This window comes from Bos javanicus, chromosome 20 (assembly GCF_032452875.1).
Source record: "Bos javanicus breed banteng chromosome 20, ARS-OSU_banteng_1.0, whole genome shotgun sequence".
Lineage (NCBI taxonomy): Eukaryota > Metazoa > Chordata > Mammalia > Artiodactyla > Bovidae > Bos > Bos javanicus.
In genome coordinates this window covers 13,791,679-13,806,917 of record NC_083887.1, presented here as the reverse complement: position 1 = coordinate 13,806,917, position 15,239 = coordinate 13,791,679, and the positions used below count along the sequence as shown (strand labels likewise).

Genomic DNA, 15,239 nt, shown 5'->3' with positions numbered 1-15,239 from the left:
AGTCTCTCATATGGCAGGTGTCACACCTATTTGGGAATGCTTATGAAGTTACCTAACAGAACTGAGTTTTTGAAAGGCAGAGATTTAATCCAAGCTACTGAGTGTGTACCTCCCAATTGCAAGTGTTAGGTATCACTAAAATCATGCCACTTAAAGATCACTCTAAAAATGCCATATTGCAAGTGGATCACAAACAAAAAATTATATTTGTCACTAACATTTCCAGTAACAGCATCACACAGATTCAAAAAGCACAGTAGCCTAAGCAACTTGGATGGAGGTAGAGGTAATGTGTTCAAGTAAAGAGAAGATATAATGAGTTCCTGTAGCAATGACATGTACTGCAGAAGTTTGAATTAAAGTATCCGAAATCCTATGCAATATATGATTTTTAAATACATATGTGTACATAAAACTCATTAAGTAGATATTTGTCATCTGATTTGCTAAAAAAGTTTTTCTTGGATCCAATGTTCTGGACTCCTGCCTTTCAGGCAGAAAATTTCAATTTATGAACCACTTTTAAATTTAATAACTAATGAGGTCACTGATAACTAACAGAAAAAGATAAAAATTTAAAAAGAAAGCCTTGGTCCTGTTACCTTAGAGACAAATGGTAAAACATAAAGTACTCAAACTGTAAAACATAAAATACCTTTTTTGTTTTTTTGACTATTTCTATTTTAAATAAAACTTACGCTTGGATGAGGCTAGACAGGTCAGTTAGGCCCCCAACACCAGCAGCAGGCCCCCCAATAGCATTTGTCATCATTCCTGACATTCTAGAGCAGACAAGAGATAAGTCAAATTGGCATATATTCTTTTTTTTTAATATTTTTAATTGGCGGATAATTGCTTTACAATGTTGTGTTGGCTTCTGCCATACATCAACATGAAACCAGCCGTGGGTATATGTATGTCCCCTCCCTCCTGAACCTCCCTCCATCTCCCACCCCATCCCATCTCTCCAGGTTGTCACAGAGCACCCGAGTTTGAGCTCCTTGCGTCATACAGCAAATTCCCACTGGCTATCTATTTTACATATGGGAATGTTTATGTTTCCGTGCTGTTCCCTCCGTTCATCCCACTGTCTCTCTCTCTTCCACTGTGTGCACAAGCCTCTTCTCTGTGTCTGCCTCTCTTGCTCCCCTGCGAACAGGTTCATCAGTACCATTTCTCTAGATTCCGTATATACGTGTTAATACACAACATTTGGTTTTTTCCTCTTTCTAACTTCCCTGTGTATAACACGCTCCACGTACATCCACAACATTAGAAATGACTCAAATGCATTCCTTTTTATGCCTGACTAATATTCCATTGTATATGTACCACAGCTTCTTCATCCATTCATATGTCGATGGACATCTACGTTGCTTCCATGTCCTAGCTATTGTAAATAGTGCTGCAACAGACATTGGGGTACATGTGTCATTTTCAATGAATTAGCATATATTTTTAACAGGCAGAATACCAGCCAAGGAAAGCAGGTAGATATACCTACATTGGGTAGGCCAAATGAGTGTGACTTTAAGTTCCAATTGACTGACATTTAGGTATCATTTTGGAGCTAATGTGCTCAAATTAGGAGCCTGACAAGTGGAAAGAAGAAATGTAATATACTCTTTCTGTATACTTACAGCTGTTGAACTTGAGGATTCTGCATTAAACTTGCTGCCTGGAATTGAAACATGGTATTTCTCATCAAAGGCAGTTAATATTTAGAGATCTTTTTGGTTTTGAAGTTTTTTTTTTCAAGCAGAGAGAAGCTAGATCATGTATATACTAACATTTTACAGAGTTTTGGTGTGCTATACAAAGTGAGTGGGAATGTAAAAAAGAGGTACTAGGAAAAATGGTATTAACAATACATTTCACAATAAAGAGATTACAAACACTAAGGATACTGGCAGCAGTTTACTTCCTGCTATTGATCAGACAAATAAAGCCAAAAGAGCTTAGGAAACCACAATAGCCAAAATCCTCAGACTTCAAATACTAGATACCTTCCTAGGGTTACTTTCACCTAAGAGGGTAGGTTTTTAGCCTTCTGTAGATTTGAAGATCCCTTTGCCAATCTCATAAAAATACGATTCTCTCCCTAGAAAAAATGCATATATCCATATGTATACAAAGTTTCATCTACAGTTCCAAGGAATCATGGGCTTCCTGAAGTTCATCCATGGTTTTTTCACAAAACAGTACATGAGTAGGTTAAAAACCTCAGTGATAACATCATACCACCACTGCTACCACTGCCATCGCAAAAGCTCTCTTACTTGTTTCTAAAACTTTGGAACTATATAGTTCTAATGGGAAATAGAGCCAGCAAAGCAGAAAAGGAAATATACTCACCATACTAATGAAGGCTGGATTATTTATTAAGCTAGCCATGTCAAAGCTCAGTCCAGTTCCTGTCTGTAAAACAATTACATCTGAGAATTACTCTAAACACTACAATTTGATAATTGTGAATGATAACATATTTCACTTATTTGTCATTAGTAACTTACAGGACTAGATACCTCTCTTAACTTCTGTTCTGCTATTTTCAGATTTGATTTATAGGAATCATTTTCAGGGTCAAGATCTAATGCCTTCTGATAACTTGTAACAGCTTCTTGAAATTTATTCATGGCAGTGAGGGCCAGCCTGAAAAGAATGCATTTTGAGAGTATAAGCTGTATGACTGAAGAACATTAGGACACCACAAATGTCATCAAAAGTCTATCTTGGTATTCAGTTTGAATCCAGATTACACTTTATTTATTCATTGTACAGTTGATCCCTGAACAGCATGGATCTGAATAGCAAAAATCCACTTATATGTGAATTTTTTGCAACAGTAAATACTACAGTACTATACAATCTGAGGTTGGTTAAATCTGCAGACACAGAGGAACCATAGATACGGAGGAAGTGTGGATACAACGGCTGACTGTAAGTTACACACACATTCTTGAATGCAGAGGGTCAGTACTCCTAACACCCACATTGTTCAAGAATCAACTATAGTATGGTTCACAGGAGTATCACTTCCTTTTAACTCCAAGATTCTGTAAGTCTGGATTCTCTCCATTCTGCTTGGTGCCAGCCTCGGTTGTCCTACATGAATCAAGAACTTAATGATTAGAAAGGGAAAACAAACTGAAAAAAAAGTAGATAAATATGAGGAATCCCCTAGTGGTCAAGTGGTTTCACTGCTGAGGGCCCTGGGTTCAATCCCCGGTCAGGGAACTAAGATCCTGCAAGCTGTGTGGCATGGCCAAAACAAAAAACCAAAATACAGCAACAACAAAAAATAAATATTTACATACATATAACTGAATCACTTTGCTGTACGCCTGAAACTAACACAATGTTGTAAATCAACTATTACTGTTTAGTTGCTAAGTCATGTCTGACTCAACTGTACGTCAATAAAAATAATTATTTTTTAAAAAGAAATTATTAGAGTGATGTAAGTCAGAAAAACACATATATTCACACATATATAAGGAATCTACAAAGATGGTACTTATGAACCTATCTGCAGAGGAGCAGTGGAGACACAGGCCTAGAGAGCAGACTTGTGAAGATGGCAGGGTTGGGGGAGCGGAGGGTGGGACAGATGGAGAGAGTGGCGTGGAAACACACACCACCATACGCGAAACAGCCAGCCAGTGGGAGTCTGCTGTATGACTCAGGGAACCCAAAGCAGGGCTCCATGACAATCGAGAAGGCTGGATGGGCTGGGAGATGGGCGGGAGGTTCCAGAGGGAGGGGATACATGTATACCTATGGCTGATCCATGCTGATGTGTGACAGAAACCAGCACAACACTGGAAAGCAATCATCCTTCAACTGAAAATAAATTTTTTAAAAACTTAATGATTAGAAATGAATCTTATATACCCTTCCATGTTTAAGCTTACTATGTGAACTAATTTGTTTTATGAATGATTAAGCTCCATAAAAATGTGAGCTGACTAACAGTTCTGTGGTCATGTAACTCCATGATGCTAAAACCACTTTAAGAACTCCAAACTAAATTTGTCCTTCACTACGGCCCACTTTCTTCCTTCTTAACAGAGACACTGAACCACAATAAATATCACTCTACCATAAAAAGTAAAAAAAAGTAAGCTGTGAGGTGTCAGCTAATTACTCTTGAATAAGACATGTTAGTTTTTAAATAGATAAAACTGTCAATCCTTATGCCTCAAATAACACACAGTATCCCAGGCACAGGTCAAAGAGTAAGTTACTAAATTTAATGTTTTCCTCTACCTAGTTAGGATTTACTTACTGGAAAATTATTTCAGAACTAAAAACTAATGGTGTATATGGAGACAGCATTGTAAGTTTTATTTTTTCTAAGTTTATTTTTTAACAAACTACCTCCAATTCTTTCTTGACTCACTTACCTCATAGACTTCTGATCTAGATAAAATATAATGCCTAATCACAGAGAAAAATCTCAGAACCTAATTAGTTTTCTCCCAATCACGAGAGATACTTTATCACAATCCTCAATTAATTAAGTCAATACATGTTTATTGGAGTCATACTATGTACCAGGCACTATTTTAGACTCCTCAGTGAAAAAGGTAAAGTTCTTGGGTTTGAGAAAATTTTATTCTATCGGGGAGGACAAGCAATAAACATGCAAATAAAAAAAACATAATATTAAAGAGAATGAATAGGGGCACTAAGCAATGAGAAGAAAAGCGGTCATAAGCAAATTAGAGGAGCAACATTTTAAATAGAAGCAGCAATGAACACCACGGCCCTGAGAATGCTGCAAGTTTAGCATGCTTAAGGAAGAGGACAAAGGCTGGGGCGGGAGCACAGACAACAAAGTGCGGGAAGAGGTGATGTCATGGAGCAGTATGGGGCCACAGTGTGGAGTCTGGATTTTATCCTGGTCGCAACAGAATGACATAATTTGATTTATGCTTTAAAAAGCTCACTCTGGCTTCTCTGCAGAGGATCAACATGGGTGAAGAGAGCAGAGTGAAGGCAGGGAAATGAGATAGAAGGCTACTGCAGTAGCCTAGATAAGAGATGGTAATTTGGACTAGATTGTAAACAAGAGAGCAGTCAACGCTTGAATTCAAAAAACATGTGGAAACTAGAACTGGTAGGACGTCCTGATGGGTTAGATGTGTCAGGTATAATAGGAGTGAAGATGATTCCTAGGCTTTTGAACGAAGCTCAGGGTAGGTAGAATGACAGTATATTTACTGAGAGGAGAAGGATTTAAGGGAACAGGAGTTCTGTTTGGGACATGTTAAGTTTAAATGCTTATTAAAAATCAAGGTGGAGATGAAAAAGAGCTGATTATGTGAGTATGGAGTTTAGACATATAACTTAAGAGCTCCATAAACATATACAGTTGATTTTCATTATCTATAGTAATTATGCACTACAAGGACACTGCAAACACTAAATTAGCAAACACTGAACAACTGCTCCTAGGGGAAATATAATGTTTTGTTCCTGTGAGCCTCTGGTCACAACATTTTCATCAACCAATCAATACACAACTTGTTTTTACATGTGTTTCTGTTTAAAGAAACCTTATCTAATTGATTCACAGTCAACTGTACTAACTCATGCCTGAACAAAGCTTATCTAACTCAGGCATTTTCTTGGTGAGGCACTTTACAGCCTCCTTGCACACAGAAACACTAGACAACACTTCAGCCTGTGTTTGGGCAGCCACTGTAAATAAACACACAAAAATGCAAAAAATATAGCACTGAATAGACTGGAGAAAGAACACTCATTTTACAGCATGAGAGCTGAAACAAAAAAGATTGACCACTGCCTTATCTGACCTCAACTGAGATCTTGTACATCAGGTGACTGAAGATTTTCGCCATTCTGCAGATGCCCACAAAGCATACTGAGGCCATTAATACAGAGTATTGACAACACATGAAATTTAAAAACATGGGACAGGATGAAATCAGAGACAAAATGTAGACAGAAAGCAGCAGCAGAGGAAAGAGCCCTGCAGCATATCATTATTTAGAGGTGGCAGAGGAGGAAGAACCAGTATTAGCGACGTTTAGAACATCCAGTGAAGGAGAAGGAAAACCAGGCAGCATGGTGTCCCAGAGGCCTAGAGAATGAAGTATTTCAAAAAGAAGTTAATCCTGGGAATTCCCTGGTTAACCAGTGGTTAGGGCTAAACATTTTCACTGCCTTGGCCTGGGTTCAATCCCTGGTGGGCAAACTAAGATCCCACAAGCTGTGCAGTGCAGGAAAAAAAAAAGTTAATCATGCCACATACTAAAAGATGGGGTAGGATGAGACTACAGAACTGAATACTGACCTTGGAAAAATATGGACAACTGGTGACCTTGAATAGAGTTCTCAACAGAGTGATACAGATAAATGTCCTACTGGAGTGAGCTGAAAGAGTAAGAGATGATGAAGACCAGACAGCAAGTACAGACAACTATGAGGGGCTCTGCCTGGAAAATCCATGGACGGAGGAGCCTGGTGGGCTGCAGTCCATGGGGTCGCTGAGAGTCGGATACGACTGAGCGACTTCACTTTCACTTTCCACTTTCATGCACTGGAGAAGGAAATGGCAACCCACTCCACTGTTCTTGCCTGGAGAATCCCAGGGATGGGGGAGCCTGGTGGGCCGCCGTCTATGGGGTCGCACAGAATCGGACACGACAGAAGCGACTTAGCAGCAGCAGCAGAGAAAGAGGAACAGAAGAATGATGTACCTGGGTACGATGGTTCTACCAGATGATTTTTTTATGATCTTTTCATATGTAGTCATTATCACTGTTAGAGATGGGAAAACTGGTATTGTAGAAGACGCAGGAGAGGATTACAAATGTAAAGTCCTTGGTACAAAGGCATGAGATCTAAAGCATGAGTGATCTAAAGCATGAGAGATCTAAAGCATCAGTCTTAGATAAGACCCCTTCCATCTGAATAGGAAAAAAGGCTATCTGTGCAAATACACATGTGGGTAAATTGGTGGATTTGCAAGTAAGAAGATGAATTTTTTTCTAAATGCATCTATTTTATCAGTTTAGTAAAAGGTTCAGAGGACCATGGAAAATGCAGTGGAAATTTGAAGAGAGTTATGTATGAAACAGTCAACTCAGAGGGGTAAGGTGAATTTAGAAGTGTAGTAGGATTAGCTGCCAAAATACTGTGTGCTTGAGATTTGTAGCCTTGAATGCGAAGTATGTCTACTCAGTATGGTTGTTATGGTTTTCTCCAACAACCACCCATTCATCATACACCAATCATCTCCCTTCCAAGACAGAATTGCAATCATTTCCTCCCTCAATGTTATATTTATCTTATTAGTCCAGAGGGTGCAATATTAAGCAGGAAATTCAAAACCAAGCCATTAAGAACAGCATGTCTGATACTACTTGGTAGTACTTTGAACATTCTCCCAAAACTTACCCCATTCTCCCATAGGCCTTGCTGTACTTGGAATCAATCGCTATTGCTTTTTCACAATCCTTTATTGCGTCTGTGTAGTGACCTAATTTACTCTGAGCAGCAGCCCTAAGAAAAAGAGAAGTGATTTTTATTATAAGAAGCATTCAAGGCACTAATTTAGATTTCCAGGCGCTAATAAAATTATATTTTCCTTGTCCCAATTTGCGTTATCACTCCCAGTAAATATCTACACCAAACTAAGATAATTCTATAATCAAGTGAAAATTCAGAAACAAAATTCAGAGAAAATATGTACTTTGCTTCCCCCAGTTTGCTTTGCTATTCTAAGATAAAATACGCGAACCCTACAACTGGTTCACCTGCTTTCTAATTTGCCCAAACAGAAAACTGAAAACACCAGGACACCTGGGATTACTTGGGAGGCATACAGATTGATGGCTATGAATGGCCACTCAGAGTGTTGTGCTGTTAAATGAGCACATAAGGTTAAGATCATCTACAAGTCAAAGATGAAAAATGAAACTTAATCTATGTGCCTAAATCTGACTGTAAATTGAGTATGGCCATGTATTCAATCTACTTAGCATAGAATCTCAGAGCGATTAAGGACTGCAAGTCCTTTCGACTGAAGGGTTCCATAATGTCTCCTACCTTCCGTCCCAACCATTACCCCATGTCTTCTCCTCCAGACTAAGTATTTCTACTTTATTCACTCAACTAATCTATCTGTCAAGGGCAAGCTAATGCACATGTACTTTTCTAGACATAACGGACAGAACAGTAATCATAATTATATTCTGGTGGGGAAGGGAGGCTGAGGGCTAGCAGACTATAAAAGAAAGGCTGTGATGAGTTCAGATTTCCATCAACCTTTGTTCATGAATGAGACTACTTCTCAAACTAAGATTATAAAATTTGAAAAAATAAACATAGTCTTGTTCGCTTGAGTTAAAAAATATAAATATGAAAGTAGAGGATTCAACAAACCTGTTTTGGTGGTTCATGTAAAAAAGCAGTATGAGTTCATCTGACTCAATACTCACTGCAAAACTAACAGGATGACAAGAATGTCCATTAAAAATGACCATTAAGGGCTTCCCTGATGGCTCAGTGGTAAAGAATCTGCCTGCCAGTGCAGGAGATGCAAGTTCAATCCCTGGTCCAGGAAGATCCCACATGCCACGGAAAACTAAACCCGTGCACCACAACTTCTGAGCCTGAGCTCTAGAGCCCCAAAGCCACAACTACTGAAGCTGCATGAGAAGCTCCTGCACCACAGCTGAAGATTAGCCCCTGCTCTCCCCAGTTAGAGAAAAGCCCTCGCAGTAATGAAGGCCCGGCACAGCCAAAAATAAATTAATAAAATTTGAAAAAAAAAAAAAAAACTGCCGCTGTTTAAAAAAAAAAAAGAAGAGATATAGAATGCTATCACTTCCAAATAATTAGAAAAAATCAAGTAGAAATAACAATCAATATAATAGAAAGCAAAAGAGAAAACAGGGCGAAGGAGAACAAAACAAAATATAAGCTAGCAGAAAAAATTCAAATATGTAAGTAATGACAAAATTGCCTAAACATCAATTTCTCAAACTGTATACATGTCACTTACAAAATAAGCACACACAAATTGAAGTTAAAGGGATAGAAAAAGACAATGAGGTGAACTAAAAACCAAGCAAAAGAAAGCTGTTATAGAAACATTAATAATAGACATAATGCAAAGGACATTATTAAGGCTACAAAGTCATCATTTATTAACATTCTTTTTTAGTTTAATTTTACGAAAAATGTTTACATGACTCAGAAGTCAGACATATATTAAAAGCCTCATGCTCGTCTCCTAGAGGATGCTTGGCAATGGGGTAGATGGGAGAGAAATGAGAATGACACTTCAAAGAGGATGAAAAAGTAAACCTTCAAACAGAATAAAACAGAAACAAATAACCCTAACTCTGTATCAAAAGCAAGAATTCAAGTAACTCAAACACAGTATTCTGAGTATACGGCCTTAGTAAGATGCATTCTAAGAACAAAAGGTAAACTGAAAAGAAATTCTCAAGTTTCCTTGGCAAGCCTGCTAGAGCATGTTGACAGCATGTGTGTGCTCAGTCACTCAGTCGTGTCCAGCCCTTTGCAACCCATGGACCGTAGCCCGCCAGGCTCCTCTGCCCATGGGACTTTCTAGGCAAGAATACTAGAATGCAGTAGGTTGCCATTTCCTCCTCCAGGGGATCTTTCTGACCCAGGGATGGAACCCACGTCTCCTGCATCTCCTGCATTGGCAGGCAGATTCTTTACCACCGAACCACCTGGGAAACCCAATACCAGTTGAAGAATAGAGCTTATCAGTAAATACACTGGTGCTGTTGGAAAGCAGAGCGCTCTTCTGGAGAGAGATACAAATACAAAATGAGGGAAGGTAAGGAAAATCTCTGTGACACTAGATGTGAACTGAGAACATCTGGATAAAATGATAACTTTTCCAAAAAAATTATTTTCTAGCTCTGTCCTTTGAAAGGACCTGAAGCAGTAACATTTCAGTAGAAGCTATCATGCCTTGCAATCAGATCTTGGTTTCTAAATATGATTTTCCACTAAAAGAAGTTCCTTGCAGAAATAGTTTAGCCCAGGTTTAAGGGCAGAGAAAGTACAAGTCACTTCTGGAATACTTTGTTCTTCCAGAAAGCAAGAAAGTGTTCAAAAACAAATGAAGGTATACAAAAGGACAACGAGTTTAAAAGGCTCCCACTAGACAAATATAGGATAATTTAAGGGTCAAAATGATAAGTAAGTAATTTATTAGAACACATTGAATAGTGGATTTTTTATGGGGGGGGGAGACAAAGGAAGAGAGAAGCTGAAAAAGGTGAAAAGGAAAGAAAACTCTTCTTTATAGAAATATTCCTAAGTATTTTATTCTTTTTTGCATGCTAAGTCACTTCAGTTGTGTCTGACTCTTTGCGACCCTGTGAACTATAGCCTATTAGGCTCCTCTGTCCATGGGATTCTTCAGGGAAAAATACTGGAGTGGGTTGCTATTCCTTTCTCCAGGGGATCTTCTTGAACCTGGGTCTCCTGCATTGCAGGTGGCTTCTTTACTTTACTTTTTTTTTATGCAACTGTAAATGGGATTGTTTTCTTAATTTCTCTTTTTGTTAGTCTGTCTGTAGTGTATAGAAAAGCAACCGATTCCTATATATTAATTTTGTATTCTGCAACTTTAATGAATTCATTTATTAGTTACAGTAGATTTTAGTGGTGTCTTGACAGTATCATGTCATCTGTAAACACTAACAGTGTTACTTGTTATTTTCCAATTCAGATTTCCATTATTTCTTTTTCTTGTCTGACTGCTCTAACTAGGACTTCCAAAACTATGTTGAATAAAAGTGGTAAGATAAACAAGTCCTGTCTTGTTCCTGATTTTAGAAGAAATGCTTTCAGCTTTTCACCACTGAAGATGATGCTAGCTATGGGTTTGCCACAGATGGCCTTAATTATGTTGAGGTACATTCCCTCTATACGCACTTCATTCAAAGCTTTTATCATAAATGGATGTTGAGTTTTGTCAAAAGCTCTTTCTGCATCTGTTGAGATGGCCATATGACTTTTATTCTTCAATTTGTTGAGTTTTATCTTCAGTGGTGTATCACATTGATTGATTTGCAAATATTTAACCATCCTTGCTGCACTGGGATAAATCCCATTTGATTGTGATGTATGATTCTATTAATGTATTGCAGAATTCAAATAGCTAATATTTTGCTGAGAATTTTTTGCATCTAACATCTATTTCTGCTTTATTGACTATGCCAAAGCCTTTGACTGTGTGGATCACAATCAACTGTGGGAAATTCTGAAAGAGATGGGAATACCAGACCACCTGATCTGCCTCTTGAGAAACCTGTATGCATGTCAGGAAGCAACAGTTAGAACTGGACATGGAACAACAGACTGGTTCCAGATAGGAAAAGGAGTTCGTCAAGGCTATATATTGTCACCCTGTTTATTTAACTTCTATGCAGAGTACATCATGAGAAATGCTGGACTGGAAGAAACACAAGCTGGAATCAAGATTGCCGGGAGAAATCTCAATAACCTCAGATATGCAGATGACACCACCCTTTATGGCAGAAAGTGAAGAGGAACTAAAAAGCCTCTTCATGAAAGTGAAAGAGGAGAGTGAAAAAGCTGGCTTAAAGCTCAACATTCATAAAACGAAGATCATGGCATCCGGTCCCATCACTTCATGAGAAATAGATGGGGAAACAGTGGAAACAGTGTCAGACTTTATTTTTCTGGGCTCCAAAATCACTACAGATGGAGACTGCAGCCATGAAATTAAAAGACGCTTACTCCTTGGAAGGAAAGTTATGACCAACCTAGATAGCATATTCAAAAGCAGAGACATTGTTTTGCCAACAAAGGTCCGTCTAGTCAAGGTTATGGTTTTTCCTGTGGTCATGTATGGATGTGAGAGTTGGACTGTGAAGAAGGCTGAGCACCAAAGAATTGATGCTTTTGAACTGTGGTGTTGGAGAAGACTCTTGAGAGTCCCTTAGACTGCAAGGAGATCCAACCAGTCCATTCTGAAGGAGATCAGCTCTGGGATTTCTTTGGAAGGAATGATGCTAAAGCTGAAACTCCAGTACTTTGGCCACCTCATGAGAAGAGTTGACTCACTGGAAAAGACTCTGATGCTGGGAGGGGTTGGGGGCAGGAGGAAAAGGGGACGACAGAGGATGAGATGGCTGGATGGCATCACTGACTCGATGGACGTGAGTCTGGGTGAACTCTGGGAGTTGGTGATGGACAGGGAGGCCTGGCGTGCTGCGATTCATGGGGTCGCAAAGAGTCAGACACGACTGAGCGACTGATCTGATCTGATGTTCATCAGTGGTGTGCTGTGCTGTGTTTAATATCATCAATGAGACTGGCCTATAATTTTCTTTTTCTGTAGCATCTTTGTCTGGTTTTGGGATCACGGCGATGCTGGCCTCATAAAATAAGTTCAGAAGTATTTCTTCCTGTTCAAATTTTTGAGGATAGGTGTCAACTCTTCTTTAAATATTTTATCAGATCAGATCAGTCGCTCAGTCGTGTCCGACTCTTTGCGACCCCATGAATCGCAGCACGCCAGGCCTCCCTGTCCATCACCAACTCCCAGAGTTCACTCAGACTCACATCCATCGAGTCAGTGATGCCATCCAGCCATCTCATCCTCTGTCGTCCCCTTTTCCTCCTGCCCCCAACCCCTCCCAGCATCAGAGTCTTTTCCAATGAATCAACTCTTCACATGAGGTGGTCAAAGTATTGGAGTTTCAGCTTTAGCATCATTCCTTCCAAAGAAATCCCAGGGCTGATCTCCTTCAGAATGGACTGGTTGGATCTCCTTGCAGTCCAAGGGACTCTCAAGAGTCTTCTCCAACACCACAGTTCAAAAGCATCAGTTCTTCGGCGCTCAGCCTTCTTCACAGTCCAACTCTCACATCCATACATGACCACAGGAAAAACCATAGCCTTGACTAGACGGACCTTTGTTGGCAAAGGAATGTCTCTGCTTTTGCATATGCTATCTAGGTTGGTCATAACTTTCCTTCTAAGGAGTAAACGTCTTTTAATTTCATGGCTGCAGTCACCATCTGTAGTGATTTTGGAGCCCAGAAAAATAAAGTCTGACACTGTTTCCACTGTTTCCCCATCTATTTCTCATGAAGTGATGGGACCGGATGCCATGATCTTCGTTTTATGAATGTTGAGCTTTAAGCCAACTTTTTCACTCTCCACTTTCACTTTCATCAAGAGGCTTTTTAGTTCCTCTTCACTTTCTGCCATAAGGGTGGTGTCATCTGCATATCTGAGGTTATTGAGATTTCTCCCGGCAATCTTGATTCCAGCTTGTGTTTCTTCCAGTCCAGCATTTCTCATGATGTACTCTGCATAGAAGTTAAATAAACAGGGTGACAATATATAGCCTTGACGAACTCCTTTTCCTATCTGGAACCAGTCTGTTGTTCCATGTCCAGTTCTAACTGTTGCTTCCTGACCTGCATACAGGTTTCTCAAGAGGCAAATCAGGTGGTCTGGTATTCCCATCTCTTTCAGAATTTCCCACAGTTGATTGTGATCCACACAGTCAAAGGCTTTGGCATAGTCAATAAAGCAGAAATAGATGTTTTTTTAGAACTCTTGCTTTTTCCATGATCCAGCGGATGTTGGCAATTTGATTGCTGGTTCCTCTGCCTTTTCTAAAACCAGCCTGAACATCAGGAAGTTCACGGTTCACATATTGCTGAAGCCTGGCTTGGAGAATTTTGAGCATTACTTTACTAGCATGTGAGATGAGTGCAATTGTGCGGTAGTTTGAGCATTCTTTGGCATTGCCTTTCTTTGGGATTGGAATGAAAACTCACCTGAAAAGTCACCTGGTCCTGGGCTTTTGTTTGTCGGGAGGTGTTTTGTTGTTGCTGTTTAATTACTGATTCAATTCCATTGCTAGTAATTGGTCTGTTCATATTTTCTACTTCTACCTAGTTCAGTTTTGAGAGGCTCTTCAAGATCATTCAAGTGGATCTAACCCAGCTCCCTTCAAACTACAGCCTCTGCACTGGGACTTGGAGACTGTTAGATTTTACCTGCACCCATTAAAAGTAGAGCCTCTGTTTCCTAGAGTGCTCCGGCTCTCCTGAATGTAATCCCTGCTAGTTTTCAAAGCCGGACTTTCCGGTGACTCACCTTGCTTGTGCAGGACCTCTGGGCTGAGCAGCCCAAGGGGGGACTTGGACCCGTCACTCCTTGAGGAGGACCTCTGCAATCACAGTATCTTTCCTGCTTGTGGGTCACTGACCTAGGACTGTAGATCCTGCCTATATCACATTTCCACCCCTCCTTCTTTATATCTTTACTTTATATCTTTTCTGCTAATCTTCAGGTCATCCTCTTATATATTCGCTCTGTTAGTAGTTCTAATTTTCGTATGCCACTGGGAGGAGGTGAGTTCAGAGTCTCTGTACTCAGCTATCTTGAGGAAGCACCCCATATTTTTAATTATAAAAGAGTAATAGAGGTACTTCCCTGGTAGTCAAGTGGCTAAGACTCTGCACTTTCAAAGCAGGGCACCCATGTTTGATCCCTGGTCAAGGAACTAGATCCCACATGCCACAGCTAAGACCCGGCACAGTCAAAATTTTTTTTAAAAAAAGAGTAATAGAAAGGCATGGTAGTTACCACTTTAAGATATCAAACTCAGAATCACTATCAACAGGGCTGTTTGAAATTATGGGCCTCCTAATATAATATAATAAATGGTATTCATAATTATTTATGTAGGCTTGATGTCAAAATGTGAGCTAAATTTAATCATGAGGAAGCAATCACACATATCGAGAACATGGCACATTCTGTAAGATCACTGGCTTAACTCCTTGAAAAAAAACTGTCATGAAACACAATCAAAAAAGACAGGGATACTTTCCGGATTAAAAGAGACTGAAGTGACATTAAAAAAAAAGCAATGCCTAATTCTTGATTGGATCTGAATCAAAAACATAGCTATAGATGGTATTTGGGGAACAACTGAAGAAATTTCAATATTTATGCTAATTTTCTTACATGTGAATGACATGACAGTTATACAGAGTATATCTTATTCTTAGGAAATACAACTGAAGAATTTATGATCAGCAAGAAATTTCTGTGTGTGTACATACACCTATAGAGAAAAAAAGACAAAGAAAGAGAGAGGAAGGAAACACGGCAAAACGTTAGCTACTGTTGTCTCTAGGGTAGACATATACAGATGTTCATTAACT

General features: G+C 39.3%; 1 protein-coding gene across 3 annotated transcripts in view; it reads right to left on the bottom strand.

The window, feature by feature from the left end:
• Positions 1 to 15,239, bottom strand: part of SGTB (small glutamine rich tetratricopeptide repeat co-chaperone beta) — a 47,134-nt gene that overhangs the window by 2,224 nt on the left and 29,671 nt on the right. For 2 of the 3 annotated variants that reach the window (XM_061393422.1, XM_061393421.1), the window contains exons 6-10: positions 7,429 to 7,533; positions 2,514 to 2,652; positions 2,356 to 2,418; positions 1,641 to 1,678; positions 699 to 782 (exon numbers count right to left, since the gene is read on the bottom strand). In XM_061393422.1, coding sequence (XP_061249406.1) covers positions 699 to 782; positions 1,641 to 1,678; positions 2,356 to 2,418; positions 2,514 to 2,652; positions 7,429 to 7,533 — 429 coding nt within the window. The remainder of the gene's footprint in view (positions 1 to 698; positions 783 to 1,640; positions 1,679 to 2,355; positions 2,419 to 2,513; positions 2,653 to 7,428; positions 7,534 to 15,239) is intronic. The other variant, XM_061393424.1, reaches the window with a different exon arrangement.